The sequence below is a fragment of the Lepisosteus oculatus genome, chromosome 6 (genome assembly GCF_040954835.1).
Source record: "Lepisosteus oculatus isolate fLepOcu1 chromosome 6, fLepOcu1.hap2, whole genome shotgun sequence".
Classification (NCBI taxonomy): Eukaryota; Metazoa; Chordata; class Actinopteri; order Semionotiformes; family Lepisosteidae; genus Lepisosteus; species Lepisosteus oculatus.
Genome location: NC_090701.1, coordinates 35,266,441 through 35,284,151, shown reverse-complemented (window position 1 = coordinate 35,284,151; position 17,711 = coordinate 35,266,441). Strand labels below are relative to the sequence as shown.

The following is a 17,711-nucleotide window of genomic DNA, read 5'->3' as shown; positions in this document are numbered from 1 at the left end:
TTACTGTATTTACTTGTATGGGAAATGTGAGCAGTAAAACAATAGGGGTAATTGAAGTGGAAACAATTCTTATTCTTTAACTTGTCTGTTTTCCCCCAGAATTAGAGTACCCATTTTCTATGATTCTAATCTTATTTTTGTTGTTCAATTTTGTAGGTCCTGACTGACTACCCTGGCTATCCAAGGATTCGAAAAGAAATCCTAGAAAGGGCCCAGTTCTCTCTCAGACCTTAATACAGAGGATTGGAAAATATTAACATTGATCTTTCAAAAGAACCCTTCAAATTAAAATAATTGTAAATGACTGTGGTTAATAGTTGTTCTTTAAAAAAAACTCAGTTCTGAAATAAAACAATGTTTCGCACTTCAGGAATAAAAAGACATGTTAATTCGGTCAGAACACATTTATTTAGGTTTCTGTAAATTTACAAAGATTCATAATTAAAGTTGCTGTATTTCACCATACTGCGACATTTGCCGTTAATTTCACTTTTAAACTCACGCGCTTCGGTGAAAAACAGGCCCACTCTCGCCACCTGCTGGCTGTGAGGCAAAACAGCCGACAGTTCGCAAAAAAAAATGGATTTTTGGCAGTGAAATGCAAAAATATAACATTGCACCACTGTATGTAAATTATTTCCTGAATTTAAAAAGAATAAAGAAATTTCATTTTTTTAAAAATCATTAAAATATTCTGCAATAGTTCCATCTTCTCACGCCTCTCATATGAGACTACTGTAACGCCCTCGCCTGGTGGTGAGGAGGAAGCGCCCCTAGGCGCTCGTAGTACCGCTGGGCATGCTGGGAGTGGTAGCCGGGGAGAGTCTGAGGGTCAGCACGATGACCAGCGGCTGACCCTACCTGTGTAAATAGTCTTAGTAATTCTAGTGCCCTGTGTAGTCCTGTAAAAGTAGAGTGTGTTGTTAGGTAATTACCACCCTAAATGTGTGTACGTGTTCGTCAGTCTCCTCATGTGTGTAGATCTTGTGGTTTTGGTGTGGTTGTTAAATAAAGTCAGTGCTTGGTTTATCGCGTCTCCACTGTTCTTTAGTTCTGAAAAAGATCCTGCAAACGCTACACTACTCTATCTGAGTCTACACACCTGTCTGTTATCGGTATGGCCTAGGAATACTCAGGACCCCTCCGGGTGCAAATACCTCATCAGCCCTGTTACTTGGCAGCACACTTCATCTCCTTTGAGCCATCCTGCACTTGTGATGCCCCTCAGTACAGCCTATGCTACAGTATATTACGTATCTCAAGCATTGGTTTCTCACTGAGTCCCACACGTCTGTAAGCCACATCAATCTGTTGCTGCTGAGCACTCTTGAATCCTAGACACAGACTAAAACCTTTTTCTTCCTGGCTGTTCTTAAATGCCTTCCCATTAGTCCAGGGGAATGATCAATTGCACACAAAGACAAATCAGATCTGCTCCTTTACCTCAGGTGGAATCTTCCACCGGGTGATAATTATGCAATTATCCCAGTTGTGTACCATTTTACCCTGGGTTATTTTCTGGGTAGTTGTTTTTCTTTTAACGCCACCTCTCACTACTTCAGAGATGCATTGACTAGGAAGTGGAACTACTACAATTGTATCTGGAGTTGTTAGTGCATTGAAAATATTTGTACGTATGGATTTGTCTCCACATCTTACACAAAAGTATAAAGAACAAATGATGAAGATAGGAAGAAGTAAGCTTTACAAAAAAATCTTAAAATGTCCTGTTATAGTGAGTTATTCTAAATATGAAGGACTCCCCTCTAAGGGAACAGAATGTCTAACTACACTGAGTAATAGTTAATCTTACTAAAAATAATTTATCTGTAGTGTAATATAATAACTGATCTCTCTCACAATGGTCTAATCCCAGCTTACATTCCTTATTATAAGCAACACTGAAGGATCAAAACATTTAATCACATGTGGGCAGGTAAATTGATACCGTCTTCAATATTACTCCTGCATATAGCAATACATGTTAAAAAAATCCATTTTAATGAGACCATTAAAACAAGAGTTTTATACAACTCATTTGATATAATAACAAGCATTATAGACAAATTATTATGGACATTGGCATTTTGTTAATTCGTTTAGAAAAATAATGAAAAGTGCAAATTCTTCGCCCTCTAACAATTCATCTATCCATCCATTTTGGAACTGCTTCTTCTAATTCTGCCTGGAAGTCAACCGGGACTGTGGGAGGAAACTGGAGCCCCCAGAGGAAACCTGTGCAAACACAGGGAGAACAGAAACTGCAAAGATAACACTCCACATCTGGAAATAAACCCAGGACATCAGCGCTGTGCATACTAATTCCTTGCCACTGAGTCACCTTGCTGCTCATCTATGGGTTTTTTTCTTTTTTTAAATTTCAATGGCCCCAATGCACATAAAAAAGAATCTAGAATCTATTTAATTGATATATAGCTAGGAAATGTTTTCAATTTTAAAAATGAAAAATAAATATGCAATTCACCAGTATGCCAATTATTTTGCCATATTCTATGGTTTAAAAGAATAGCTTCCACTAATGTTAATAAAAACATGAAAGTAAACATGATAGTAACTGTCAAATACCTGGCAATAGAGAGTGAAGATTAAAATTTAATTTTGGTGAGAAGTACGCAGCTGAACTAATGGCCAGGTTTGCTTGTGAAAGCCAAATGTGTTGTTTGGTAATCAGCTACACCAAATATACTTTAATTTAAAAAAAGAGAAAATTCTTGATATTACACTCAAAATTACCATGAACAGTAACATTTTCACTCTTACCTTTCCGAATCTCTACTGCAGCTGAATTTCCTTTGATATTTGGGCAGAAAAAAGTTTTTTTTTCCCAAAACTGTTATATCTGTGGTTAGTTTCACATTTTTACAGAAAGTATTACATATTTTCATGCAGTGTGTTTATAAATTCCATATCTATACTGAATCCCAACCTATTGTTACAAGACTAGTAAACTCCTCTCAAATTGTAATCACTGCACAAGACACACAAGAATTTGGAAAAACAGTGCTAGTGGGGCTCTTCTGTATCAGTCTAGCTTACTTTCTTATACAATGCATTTAAACAGCTGTGATTCAAAATGTTAGGCTGACAGGTGTCTGCAACATGCTGCTTAGCCAGGTTGTTAAAATTCATTCCATGTCACTTCAAGAATTGCCTTGAGTACTAGTAACAAGTGAACCTGCTCATCACTTTTCATTTGTAATCTTTTTTATGTACCTATATCAACAGGAACATGTTGCCTGTCTGCCCGCAAAAGTGCATTTTAAGCACAAAAATTATAAAATTATAAAATGCATACAACCAAATAAGAGTGTAATAAAAATTATAAACATCGTCGTATGAGAGGAGGCCTGTATATTCTCACTCTACTCTACTGGGATTCTCTTCAAAATCACTTTGAACCACTACTCCAGAAAAGGTTAGATCATTGTTTCAGTTACAACTGGCAAAGTTCAATGCCAAAAATTAAGAACAAATTATGGTTTGTTGTTTACTGTAAATGTCTTGTATGCCATCCCATTCTTTTGAACTCAAACACTGCATAATATATGTATTTTAGTAGATCTGGTTATCTCTTAGCTAAAATAAAGAGATAATGGGAAAAGAACTGGCAGTCATTTAGCAACAGGATAAAAAACCATCTGCGGGGATCCCATTACAATTTGCTTAAATTGCGTTTTTTGGCACAACCTTGAACAAAGCTCTGTGTGCTCTTTTCCTAGGACAATATGTGCAAGGACAGACATACTGGAGAAAGGCAATTCATTTCCATATATATTTGATATAAATAACATCAGCTTTTACTAACTGCATAATAAATCTACTATGTATGTTCACAAATAAGCCTCTAAAGACCTATTTTTCACTACAATGCACACCATGTATAAAGCTATATTAACCAGTTGCAACTACAGTATTTCAACTTTCAAAGGAATAAAACGTGAATCATTCAAGAATATAATTTATTTTGTGTCAAGTGGTCAAAATAAACTGTTTTAAAATGTCCTTAGATAATCTAAAAAAAAACTGCCAGGTTTTGTAAATATATGATAAAGACAAAGGCAGATAAAGTCAGTTTCCACTGGAGTAAATCCTACTTTCCAATCCAGGAAACATATATATATTGAACCGTTATGCTATGAAGTCCTACATTTCTGAATGAAGATGATGCGGCTCTTGGTATTATTGTCCTGCCTTGGTAACTATAATGCTATAGAAATGTTAGCCCTCTATTTTGCTGTTTTCTTTTTGCTATTCAGATGAAAACTGGGTTAAATTATGAGAACAAATATTTCTCATTTAACATAACATAACTGCAACATCTTTCAATATCATCATTAAAACTCCAAAGAATACGAGAATTAAGATTTTCATTTGAGGGATGCGGCAAAAGCAGTTTTATTTTTGCTAATTGATAGTTATTTGATTTGCTAGCTGCTATTATATGAATAATATAATACTAATCATTTATTTCTTAACAATCAAAATACATCATATCTCATAACCTGCAACAAAAATATGAAATCTTAAGCACATCTGTTAAGAAAGCAGCTCTAACTAAGAGCATGGAGGCCAGATTGAGCAGGAAGTGAATATAATACTCTTGAGATTTGTATTTTTAGCAGCAAGGGATAAACTCATTCTCAGTCATACATATTAAAAGATTTGTGCCAGATTTACAATGCTGTGTACAGCCAACTCTGTTCACCCTTTCATTTGAAAGTGTAATGAAGTGGTAATTTGAGTGACTGCAACTACTATCTCTGTGACTCTCCATCCACGACACCTGGGTGCATATTAAAAAAACCTACCAGCAGGTAGTTATGTGAAAAAATAGAAACTGGATTTAGTGTTATGCAGCAGGTAAGAGCCTTCAGCTCCTACAAGTTACTGCTTGTAGCTCGTAAAGGTTGCATACTGTGAAAGTACCAGCCTACCTCTATCCTGTGCATCTGCCATGCACTGTAAGAGTCTCGACTATCAGGCAAACTGTGAAAGCTTGTAATGAAACATTTATCAGTTGTTAGCATTTCTGCTTTGCTGTGCTGGGGCCCTGAGTTCCATTTCTGGGGTGTATGGAGTTTGTATATTCTCCCTATTTTTGCATGGGTTTCGTCCTGGGAGGCTCTGGTTTTCTCCTACAGTACAAAGCCATACTGGCAGGATAATTGGCTTCTGGGAAAACTGGCTCTGGTGTGTCTGTATGTCTGTGTGTGCCCTGTGATTGACTGGCATCCTGTCCATGGTGTATCCTGCCTTGTGGCCTTTGCTTGCTGGGATAGGCTTCATTGCGACCCTGAATCAGATGAAACAGCTAGAAAACAGATGGGTGGATAATTGGAATGTGATGTTTTAATGACACGTTGGTTAACTCTCCACTGTTGGGTGGGGGGTGTTGTGTTCCATAAGGGGTAATATATGGGAGCCATTCCCCATTAAGAGATGCTGTATCCAGCCAGGGGACAGAACGGGTGGTGGGAGGAACAGATGCTCCCCCAAACTACTGGAGATGGCAGGTGAGGTCATTCTGGAATGCAACAGGATACGATGAGATGCTTTGTCTTACAAATGCTATTTAAAAACTCAGAAAAGCTTTCCCCGAATTCTCCTCCTCATAAGTCCTTCAACTAGGATCCTTCTGAAAGGGGCTCCTCTGTACACACTGTACATAAAGACAGTTACAACCAGATTACCCTGTACAATAACTCAAACATTGTAATCAAGTTGCTTTTTGGATTGGCGTATATAAAGTATTTTATATATAAAAGTTGATTTATACCTCATTATTTACCAGTTCTAATGATGAGAGATGATGTCGTTCTCGTGTATACTATCTTCTCCTGTCTTCTGTACATTGTTTTTTGCACAGGTCTCTTTGCAATATGGTGAACCATATGATGAGACTAGCTTCTATCACATCTGTGGAGGCACACTAATTTCTATCAATTTTGTCATGACCGCTGGTCACTGCATTCTCAGGTAAGAACACAACATTTAGTTTTACATTCCTCAGAACCTATGTTGCTTATTAACAGACAAATGAAAACATTGATCTGCTTGGTGTTTTTAGAACACTCCTGATCATCTGTTAATATTCTTGGATTTGTGAGCTATGAATAAATTGTCTGTTTAGTGGTCTTGATGTTCGTGTCATCATGATGCATCTGAGATGGTGTAGCAGCCAATCCAGTGTACTGGAAAAATGAGAATGAAATTGTTAATGACTATCTTGGTCAGACCCTTGGTGCAGGGCCAACGTTCCTTCCCTCAACAGTTTTGACACTATGATGATTGAAGGCTTAGGCATGTCTCTTAAATATATTTACACACTGCATACATGACTTAAGATGTGTGATTTTTAGCATCTTTAGGCAAATCCTAATATTCCTAGGCAGTTTCATGTTGGGTAGATTCTTTAAAGACTGGAGATCTTTTGAGCCCAGAAAAATGTTCTGCACACAATACTTGAAATGTCCCTTCAAACATTGTGTACTTCAGTATAAACTGTCTACAGTTTGGAAAGTGTATTGCGTAAGGGACAACTCAAAGAGTTATGAACAGTAAGTTCATTAGGTGTCATACCTTTGATTTATCCTTTCTTTTTACAGCCCTCAAAGCACAAACTTCCGGGTTGTTCTGGGAGAATACAACCTTTACATACAAGAAGGCACAGAGATTGTCCTTCCCGTGGAAAGAATTTTTCTGCACCCCCAGTGGACTGGCGATCTTGGCAATGGGTAAGGGCTGTGACCAACTTCCAACACTACTCTTATATCATCGTGAGCATCTGGGTGCAAGGGTTTTTTTCCCCCCACTAAGGCTGGTTTGCCAATCCAAAACTATGTTGTAGTTTTGAAAATAATTAAATGGCTAAAAATGGAAAAACAAAATTATGAAATTAAAAAGAAAATGGCAACAGAAATCTATGTTGTCCAGTGTCTGGATTTTGAAAGTTTCATAGTATTACACTAAAGTCTTATTGTTGAAATCAAATAAGCTTTATTGCCCTTAAGGGAATTTGTCTTGCGCATCAAGAGCTCATGAATAAATAACATACTGTATACCACAGTAATACAATACAACCACAGTATAACACCAACATTCAACAAGCAGAACTCTTCCAGCACCACAAGATTGAAAAACAAATAGTCAGCCTGTATAGACTTTAAAAACAACAATAATAATAAGAACTTCCTCCAAACAATTATTTTCACTGTTCAAAAATTATATTTTAGGTATAAATGAAGCACCACAAGATTGAAAAACAAATAATCAGCCTGTATAGACTTTAAAAACAACAATAATAATAAGAACTTCCTCCAAACAATTATTTTCACTGTTCAAAAATTATATTTTAGGTATAAATGAAGAAAAAGGCTCTCAGTTCTGGTGCCTCTGATCAGAGGGTAGGAGAGCCTATTCTAAAAAGAGTGGATGAGAGGGTTAATCTAAGATTTTATGTGCAAGGTTATCATTAGGATTATAATATACTGTATTATATTATTTTTCAGAAATGATATCGCCCTACTGAAGCTTGCTTCTCCCATCTATGATAACGGTTTTATTGAAATTGCTCAGCTACCAGAGTATGAGCAGTTCCTTCCGAACGGGTATACTTGCTACATCACGGGATGGGGTCTGACTCAGTGTAAGTTTAAAAAAAAACAAAACAAGGAGTCTATCCAATCGCCTAATCGTACCCCACACTATGAATTGAAACAAATTGTCCAAGATTGTCTTTGCATTGTTGCTTAAGAAGAACCAAAGAACCTTCAAAAACCATTGAAATCCTAGATTCATTGCAAGAACATCCCCTCTTAATCAACTTTCCAAAAACGAAGTGGTGTAACATGAAGACATTTCATCTCTGCTGTCCTGCACATATCTCGGCATTAAGAACTTTTAGGATTTTGAAAAATCACCAAGATGAGACCTTCAGCTTAGGCTGCACAGCCTTTTTACTAGTTTTGCACATCTCATTGTCTCAGATTCTGTTTCTCCCTCTCAGCTGGAGGCAGCTCCCCTGCTATTCTGCAGGAAGCCCCTCTCCCCATTGTGGAGCACTCCATCTGCTCCAGGAGCGACTGGTGGGGTAGCCTAGCTAAGAAAACCATGCTGTGTGCAGGAGGAGATGGAAATATTGCTGGCTGCCAGGTAGACCCAACCTAACTTTCCACATTTAATGTGCCAAACCCAGTATTTTCAGTTCTTTGTCTCTGTGCTTGCTGGCCACAACCTCCATATTTTTAAAACCAGTTACCATCATGTACTCTAAAACCTACATCCCCCTTGAAAATAGACTTGTCTCTAGTGGGTCAGATTCATGAGAAGGTGACATTGGTCTGATTTTCACCCCCCTGGTACAGGGTGATTCAGGTGGGCCCCTGAACTGCTACATGAACGGGTACTGGCAGGTTCATGGCGTCGTTAGTTATGGACCCTCTGGGATGTGCAACGCCTACAAGAAGCCCACCGTCTTCACTCGCGTTTCCTCATACCTTGGATGGATCTCCAGTGTAAGCGTTGATTCACTGAAACACAGTGCTCATTTTTTTTTTTAATACAAATTCCTTGCTATGTGTGGAAGTTTTATTGGGTAGCATGGCCAGGGGGTTTCCACATGAACCGTAACCTTATCTTTCCATAACCGCTAACAGTCTCAACCCAGATCACAGTGGCAATTACCTCTCTCAATCAATTCCAGTAGGCCAGGTGTGCTCATTTAGCCTCTTCTTACTTACCAGCATTCCAACCTGGAAATTGACCGAGGCTGCTATCGTAACCTAATCCCACTATGCTCACTGCTTCATAATCTTGAGGGCTTGTAAAAAAGGCAATTTTCACTATCTCAAGAACCGCTTTTATAAGGAGTGGAAGTCACCAGGTGCAGCCAATTCTGTGATTTCCTTGTGAGAATCTGAAGAATGTGGCTTTCCTGAATACAATGACTCCACCCCTTGATGACTCACCCGTGCTTCAACCACAGCTTCACTACACAGTGTCATTGTACACAGAAGTGCAATTTTTTTAGCATAATGTAGAGAGCTTGCAATTTACATGTAAAATCTTGGCAATCATTTTTATCTATTTTTTCTCATTTGCAGATCATTAGATACACTTAGAAAAGAAGAGAAGCCGTCCTTCGTTATGAAACAAAATCATTAAATGTCATTAATTATAAAAAAACTCATTTGAGATTCATGTGTTTTTTTGCCTTTTTATGTTTCTGTTCTTTGCCAATATAGTGTTAGATGAAAGGCATGGCTCAGGGTAGGGTAATTAAAAACCAAAAGATAAACATATCAATTAAAAAGTGGTATGAAACAAAATCTGAAATTCTTTTGGGAATGTTACTTATCAACTGGTACATGAAGCCCTTAACACTGCCCGCACTCTGAGTCAACTGAAGGTATTTTGCATTTCTTTGAACAAGAAATTTAAATTAAATATAATAAGAAAAGAAAATTACTCCGGGGTTTAAATTGGAAAATCCTATGAGAAAAGTGTACCTTTCTTTGTCATCTCTCATAAAACCAGAAAATAAATATGCTACATTAACATTAAAGACTAATATTTAACTGCTGCCATCCTAAAGAATACAAAAAGTGTTTTTGTCCCAAAATCATGGTATTTGTACTGTAATATTACATCAAGTACATTGTTTTGACTTGTAGTTTGTGTTACATCACACATAGATCAACAAATTACTAAAAAATGGAAGTATGAACTGCTCTAAAAACATCATTACCTGCAGTCACAGCTGAAGATGTGCTGAAACTCCTCTGGGTGTTTTCCTCTCCTTCATATTCACAAGTTTAGTGGTTTTATTGTTAAATACAATACAGATCTGTAAAGAAATCTTTGGCAAACTCTTGTGAAGTGCACTATAGCAAATAAAAGATTAATTGAAACACAGGTAGTGATAGTACTTTGAGCTGCAAGGAGTGATATAGAGATATAGAAATGTTCCCAGAACTGTGTTTTTTCCACTTTTAATTTAACAGAATTCAGTGGAAGTGAAGTGGGACGACGGTACATGGTATTGATTTTCTTTTCCTAGAAAAACTAAAGACATGTGTAATACATTTTTTTTCTTGATATTGCTTTTAGTTGTGCCTGCATGTTGTCAAGGTGATCATACTTCCAAGAAATGAAGTTGTGAGGGGTTTATTAAAATGAAATGAGTGCATAACATAAGAAAACACATAAATAATCTGGTCCTTACAGGTTTCATTTGTTAATCTTGTGGGAATTCAAGTGTTGCAGTGAAAGAGGTGAGGACAAATAACTGCACAAGGAATGGTTCTGTGATAGTTTGTAAGTGTAAGTAAGAATGGGGTGTTCCTGTAAGTATGTTGTGAATAGTAGAAAAAACAGGGGTTTAAATGTGGTGGTGGAGGGGAGTCCCCATTACCTGTAAAAGCGCTTTGAGTGGAGTGTCCAGAAAAAGCGCTATATAAATGTAAGCAATTATTATTATTATTATTTCCAACAGTGTGCTGCTCTGCGCTATCATGAGTTTATGCTTTTTCACAAGAAACTTAAACACTAGTGACACACCACTGAAGTTTGCTGTATATACATATCACATTTCGTTTATCTTGAGATATTTAAAGACTGCTCTTTCATGACAAGAACTCCGGTCAAGGTTATGTTCGCGCTGAAGTCAGCCTCATGGCACATCGCCACAAATCACTAACTATATAATGGAAACCACAAGCGAAATGTTACACTCAAAAATAAAAAAATGTGGTGCCTTCTGCCTCTGCTACTTCTCGGTAAGTCACCTAAAGAACTCTTTATGACATCAAAAAGATTTGTAAAACATCACAATTGATTGTGTATGTCCATGTCCATTTCTATATAAAATGAAGTCTGGTTGAAGAGCAGACTTCATTTTCTATAGGTAAAGATTGTAGTGCTCACATGGAGCAATTCATAGAGACTTTTCTAAATATAATGACTCTGTAATCTCCTCCAGGTTCTGTAGGTGCAGATCCACCTCATAATGACTTTACTATCATCAACAAGCCAAAAACAGAGAGAGTCGTTGGAGGTGATGTAGCCAGACCTAACAGCTGGCCTTGGCAGGTAATTTGCAATACCTTCATACAGTTGCTTACTATTTTATTGCCTGTTGATTTCTGGTAAGACGATCCTTACCTATCCTTCTTCATAGCAGGAGATTTTTGCATCTGTGGATACCATCTTTAGGCAACCATATTCATAGCACATATCATTTTTATGCACCTAAACATGTCATGGTGTAATTTACGCGAAGGTCATGCAAAAGCAGTCCAAATAAACATACAAGGGAAATTTCCTCCTTCAAAAAAAAGGAAATAATACAGAATAGAAAGGCTAAATGCCATGCAAACATTAAAGCTGTTCTTACAGGATTCTCATTTCCTCACTCAAACGTTTTTTGGAAAGATGTGCCACAATCGGACATTTTATTGTTTTCGTTTCCAGATCTCCCTGCAGTACACCTACCCAAATGCAGGAGGCTGGGGTGTTACATGTGGAGGCACCCTGATCACTCTCCGCTGGGTCATGACAGCGGCACACTGTGTGGATTTGTAAGTTTAAGCAAGCATTGCATGAAGTGGAGTGGACAGTTCGCCCAACTACACTGCTGTACTCTACCGTGGTACTAGTTCACTGTCAAAGACAAAATGACCTCTTACAATATTCCTTCATATCCGGTACGACTGAGAAGCTTGTGACATGATTCTCCTCTATCTGTATTAATGTGGCTCTGTTTTCCAGTGATGACGGGTCCATCTACAGAGTAGCTCTGGGAGAGCACAATCTCTATGTGGAGGAAGGGACTGAGTATTACAGAGATGTTGATCAAATCATCATACATGAGAAATGGGATGGCTCTCTAGCTAGAGGGTAGGTGTTAATGAATAATGCAGGTTTCATACCATTAGAAATGTAATCACATTTCAGGTATTGTATTTGTGAATATGAAATCTAAGTCAATTTTAACTTTATGCATTTTATGAAATGTATCACAGAAATTATTTTAAATAATTCTTCTAGAATGATATGATTGTAAAACATCAATTCTAAACAAAAAATGCCATTATAATAATATACTCAAAGGTAATTTTTTTTATTGTGTCTCTATCACTGCATTTTTTGCAAGTTTGATTTTTCCACATATGATCATCATCATCAGAGGTTCCCTGTGACCCTCAAATGGATAAATTGATTAGAAAATGGATGGTTGGATAACCTGCAATAGCCATCCATTCTAAATTTTATTTCCATCTCAAGCAGAGTTATATTGCCTTACCACATACAAAATGGGCCATTACAATGTAATCTAAAGTGGGCACAGCTGGCAGTACTCCTGTTTCCTTGTTTTGTTTTTCATATAGGTATGACATCGCCCTGCTTCACTTGGCTGTACCTGCCTATGTCAGTGCCTATGTAAAGACTGCAACTCTGCCTCCTGCTGAAGCAATCCTCCCCAGTGGATACCCCTGCTACATCACAGGCTGGGGACTGACTGAAGGTGCCTCCATTAAACCAGCATTACTGCTCCACCTGTCATTTCAAACGTGCATGTCAAAATCCTAAATATTGTTACAAATTCTTGCTTTAACATCCCTAAATACTGAAAGCGAATATCATCGATAACTTCATATTAAAAAGGAAATTGCGAGAATACTATGTGAAGAGGGCATCACAGTTTTGGAGGTCTTTCTAAAAAACTACTTAAGAGTCTTGTGCAAACATATAGTCAAAGTCCTCAGCAGTCACACTGCAAGTGACACTCCAGCTTCAGACCAGCTAAATGATACAGCCCTGCTCCATACAATTTATAATTAAAAAAGTATAGTTTTTGTAGTTTTTAAAACTGTAAGGTATTGCGCCCTTAACACTCAATCCTAAAAAAAACTAAACTGAGTGAGTGAGCTGTACATTTTCTGTCACAAGCAAGATCTGTCATCCCTTTGCTTCTGTATGTTCCACAGACAGAGGAAGTCCTTCTCCCGTTTTGCTCCAGGCTCTTCTCCCAGTCGTTGACATCCCTACGTGTGCTACCCGGGAATACTGGGATTACTACGCCCAGAATAACATGATCTGTGCAGGAGGAGATGGAAATCTGGCTGGATGCCAAGTAAGGAAGCGCAGGAAGCTTTCACAATAGCCTAGCTTCTAAATGTCTTGAAAACTTGTTCTTCCAAGCGTGCATTTACGATGTCAAATTAAATTAGGAATAAAGGACACTATTTAAGGTGCTCCTTACTTGTGTTAGGAACTTAATGCACATCTGACTTTATAACCACGAAAGATGAACTGCGACTTTTCTCACCCAGGGCGACTCTGGGGGACCACTGAATTGTGAGGTGAACGGAGTCTGGCAGGTTCACGGTATTGTGAGTTTTGGGCCTTATATCTGTAATCTCTACAAGAAACCGACAGTCTTCAGCAGAGTTTCCGATTACACCGAATGGATCCGAAATGTGAGTCTGGTGTGGTGCTTTCATTGCATTTCAGTAACAGTAGCACCTTATTCATTTAAATTTTGTCAATAATCTGAGAAAATGATTTTGGAAATATACAATGTTTTAGTTATTTATTTTTATTGTATCAAGATTTTTTACCACGATATCCTATTGTGGTTTTCACTCTTAATTGTTCTGTGTGTTTGCTCCAGTGTTTGCTTTCTTGCTACATTTATTGCGTCATAGCCCTTTTGTCAATTACGTTTTATTGTAAGGTAGACATGCCCTGAGTTAAGGTGCATCAATTTTTGTGAGCACTCAATAGTTATTAGAAATATATTCGAGCCATGAAAATAAAGATTGTACCATATTTGACCATTCACTAATGTAGAAAGTCATACAAAACAAACATAATTATAAAAGGAAAATTTCAACTCATCAGTGCTCTAGGTAAAAAAAATCTTGGTACAACAAATGTGTGCACTGTGGAATAGCACATTGAGCTAAGTACAGTAGCCATTGTTAGCGTTCCCATTACGTTAAGTATGTTACGGTCTATCATGAAAACTGCTAAACGGGGTCTAGTGACTCAAATATAACATATGTAATTCATGCCTAATCTTTTACACTTACCAGGATTTTGTTTTTCTATTTACAGACAATGGAAATGAATGGAGGTGCCTAACTGTTTTGTGACTGAAGTTGAATAAAAAAAAACAATAAACATTCTTCATTAAACTCCTGTGTAATCGTTAATCTAATGAATTCAGAATATTTGTGAGGAAAATATGTTATATGTATTGCTAAATGCGTTGTCGAAACTTATTTTTCCATAAGCAAAAACAGAATCATACTGTTGAATTTTCAAAGAGACAAAGTTAACCCTTGCGTTCTAAAATTCAAACCTTTAGTTTGTGCAAATGTCGTGTAATTACGATCTTTATCATCAAGTAGTTCGTTTAAAACAGCACGTTTTTATTAGATATTATTCCGTAAAAGAAAGTATTGCAATCTGATTTGTACGTTGAAACTCTTTATTTTACAAAACATTCGAATCTTTCTGATTTTAATATTCCTCATATATATATATATCTCTGATAATACCACTAGAGGGAGACTTTTCCACATATAATGCATAACTCAAGTTAGTTTGAGGGACGTTTATTTCAGGATTAATGGTTTTAGGTATTCGAATAATCATATTTATATCATATGACTGATACAGTTTTCATTATCAGTTCAAGAATGAATCTCAATGAGAATATTTTTTTCCACAGTTGTTTTCCTTGAAAAATATTACAGCTGTTGAAAAGATTATGGGGAAGATTACGGGCAAAAACATAAATAGACTGATGTCATTAGCAGTCTCAAAATGTATAATATACTGAAATGGACAGGTACAATTAGATCATTGTTCAGGATGTTCATTATTGGAAAACTACAGGAAAAAATAAATGAAAAATACCACAGCCCAGTCTAAATTGAAACTTTCATTCACCGACTAACTGCAAATTAAACACTCAATGTAGGGTTACTTTTTGGAAACAGCCCCTTGCAAAAGCCGTCATCAAATACTAGGTTTACAGTTAGGCAGATGAGTCAAAGTCTAATTTGGTTTATACCTATTTTTTCCATATCTTTCCACACTTAGCACCCGTCTCTGAACATGTCCACATTAAGTATTTAATATTGGTCTAGGATACAATGTTAGAAGCATCAGAAATCCTGAAACAAGATGCTACAGAAAATGGATTCTGTGAGATTCTGTGTAAATGCAAGACTGTCTTTGTGATAGGACGATGCATCCGACTGTGATCCGGGCGCAAGGGGGGAGCACAGGCGAACGAGTCCAAAAGGGGAAGTCCAAAGCGGGAAACTAGGGTGCAGTCCAGGGTCCGGGTACTGGGAGATCCATCCAAAGAGCAAGGTTAAAACCAGGGACAGGGACAGGAACCGGAGATTAAAAACAGGCCATTATGAGGCCAGACGCTCTGAGCCCCGGACTCAGCTGGTCAGGACGCCGTGGTGAAGCCTATACCGTCTGGTCTCTCCTGGACCCGCTGGTAGGTGGGCATCTGGGCATCCATCTTCCAATTTAAAGTCCTGAGCTCCTTGAGCACCAAGTTTAAATAATAACCAGGAATTATGTCTGTGTGTTCCCTGTGATGGACTGGCATCCTGTCCAGGGTGCATCTTGCTTTGCTCATGTTGCTCCAAACGTATTCTCCCTCAATGTTGTACTGGATAAAGTGCTTTAGAAAAAAGATGGATTGAATAAGATTGTTCCTTATTCTCAGAAAAACAATGATGACTAAATACATTAGAAAACAGATTCTTAATTAGGTAAAATTAAAAGATACCAGGCATTTCTTTAGATTTCAAAACACTGAAATCAATGGAGACTACCTGTCTTACTGTCCCATATCTTACTGTCAACTCTTACATATTATAAAGTGAATAAACATCTAAAACATTAATGCTAAGCACATATACTACCATAACCTACCTCCCAAGACCACATGAACACAATGAGTACAAGGGACATAGGAAAGAAATTAGGTTAAAGCTCTCATTCTTTACAAAATGGAATATTCATAACTTCGTGACTCACTTCTTCTCTAGCAACATCTTATGAGCTTTGTGGAAAGTTCAAGTTCATGTTGTATTGCCATGGAAACCATGCTTATCTGTTTTGTCACCACCACTCTAGTTTGTGTTTCTCACAGTCAGACCGCAGGGGCGGTGTACTCAAATTCCTTTTCAGTTATTTAGTTTGGAAAGTAGAATAGTTTGTAGTGGGCTACCATAAATTACCAGAATAATAGAGTGTAATAAAACACTGTCTTATTAAGTCCATAATACATCATTTTCTGTTCCAGCCATTAGTCAGTGTTGTATGTTGTTTACTTTGCAACACAGGTTTGTATTGGATTTTACATGGTATCTTCAAAAGGAGGAGATACTTTATGCAAATTCATATTGTTTTTTTAAATTAAAAACTGAAAGAAGAACAGTTTATTAAGAAATGTTTTTCAAAGGTTAGTATCTTACAGAATCAATGTTTTAAGCAAAAAGTAATACTGAAAAGCTCCTCTCACTTGTTCTGTCAAACTGTAATAATGGCAAAATGAGACAACAAATATAAAGGTATAGCATGCTTAGTATTTAGGTTTATAACTCTGTGGGCTGAGGAAATGACAGTGCTGCTCAAAGATCACTGCTGTCTCCTCACTCCAAAAGCATATTCAAAACACCAAAGGAGATTTTGAACAAATTGGTCTGCCTGTGGTTTCACCAGGACTGAGCAGAACTTCTCTTGTAGCATAGAACAAATGAAAAAGTGTATTATGCAGGCTTGAGCTTGTTTGATCAAGTTGATTTGGATACGCAGTACAGGAGGAGCACATACTGTACACAGTGGGTGACAGAACACAGGTTAGTGAACAGGTGGCAGCCCTAGCAGCTAGCAGAGGCAGCAGGACCGACTAGCTTGATATTGGAACTCTGTAGTGGGCATTGGCAGAGGCAGCGGTGTCCCCAGAGAAAGTGGCCTGACGTGAAACCAGGAAAAGAGCTACCACTTGCTTATGTTTGCTAGGGGGGATGGATGAGAATGTATTTTAGTAGCAACACTAAAAGAAGAAGGAATATCAGCTATGTATACAGCTGGAAACGTTTGGAGAGGGAAGGGCCAAGGGCTGGACCGCATCCGTTGGACACCAGCCAAGGGTGGTGGTAAATGCAGAGAGAATTTGTTGCTGTAGTTGTCAAGGCATGAGCACTGGGGACAGCTTGTGCTGTGAACCTGGTGGCCTGGATCTGGTGCAAACTGATGCTGTGTCCTCACACCTACAGGTTAGAGTAGGGGTCAGCAGCTGAGGGCTCCTGTGGGGATGGCCAAAGCAAGGATCTGGGAGAGGTGTAAGATGAAACAACCGATATATTCTGGCATAGGTGCTGTGAGTTGGATACTTGACCAGAAATGCAGAGGAAAGGGGGAAGGAAGATGGGAGGGTAAAAGGTGGGACAGAAGCACTTCAGCTGTGGCATAAGAGGCACAAAAACGACTCTAGTACTGGAGAAACACAATGAAGGTAAAGTACTAACAATGCCAAGTATGAAGCACTTCACAGGCTCAACTAACCTCTTCCAGCTCCCAGTGTCAGGTGTTTTCTGGCACTTTCCAGGGGTCAGGTGACCCCTGCTCTGTCCTGAGTACTGCGAGTTATA

General features: G+C 37.9%; 3 protein-coding genes across 6 annotated transcripts in view; all 3 read left to right on the top strand.

Annotated features, from left to right (window-relative positions):
* Positions 1-309, top strand: part of ttc21a (tetratricopeptide repeat domain 21A) — a 29,867-nt gene extending 29,558 nt beyond the window's left edge. For all 4 annotated transcript variants that reach the window (XM_015354247.2, XM_015354250.2, XM_015354249.2 and 1 more), the window contains one exon: positions 157-309. In XM_015354247.2, coding sequence (XP_015209733.2) covers positions 157-234 — 78 coding nt within the window. In that variant the 3' untranslated portion in view covers positions 235-309. The remainder of the gene's footprint in view (positions 1-156) is intronic.
* A 3,868-nt stretch (positions 310-4,177) lies between these two features.
* Positions 4,178-9,208, top strand: LOC102682647 (elastase-1-like). Its single transcript, XM_006634266.3, has 8 exons — positions 4,178-4,216; positions 5,428-5,534; positions 5,888-5,997; positions 6,627-6,755; positions 7,530-7,666; positions 8,027-8,172; positions 8,385-8,534; positions 9,123-9,208. The coding sequence occupies exons 1-8, from the start codon at positions 4,183-4,185 to the stop codon at positions 9,138-9,140; spliced, it is 831 nt and encodes a 276-aa protein (XP_006634329.1). The 5' UTR covers positions 4,178-4,182; the 3' UTR covers positions 9,141-9,208.
* A 1,522-nt stretch (positions 9,209-10,730) lies between these two features.
* Positions 10,731-14,223, top strand: LOC102682440 (elastase-1-like). The gene is made up of 8 exons (XM_015354149.1): positions 10,731-10,796; positions 11,000-11,109; positions 11,491-11,597; positions 11,788-11,916; positions 12,408-12,544; positions 13,008-13,153; positions 13,353-13,499; positions 14,140-14,223. Exons 1-8 carry the CDS (start codon positions 10,766-10,768, stop codon positions 14,164-14,166), a joined length of 834 nt encoding a protein of 277 aa, XP_015209635.1. The 5' UTR covers positions 10,731-10,765; the 3' UTR covers positions 14,167-14,223.
* Positions 14,224-17,711: the final 3,488 nt, after the last annotated feature.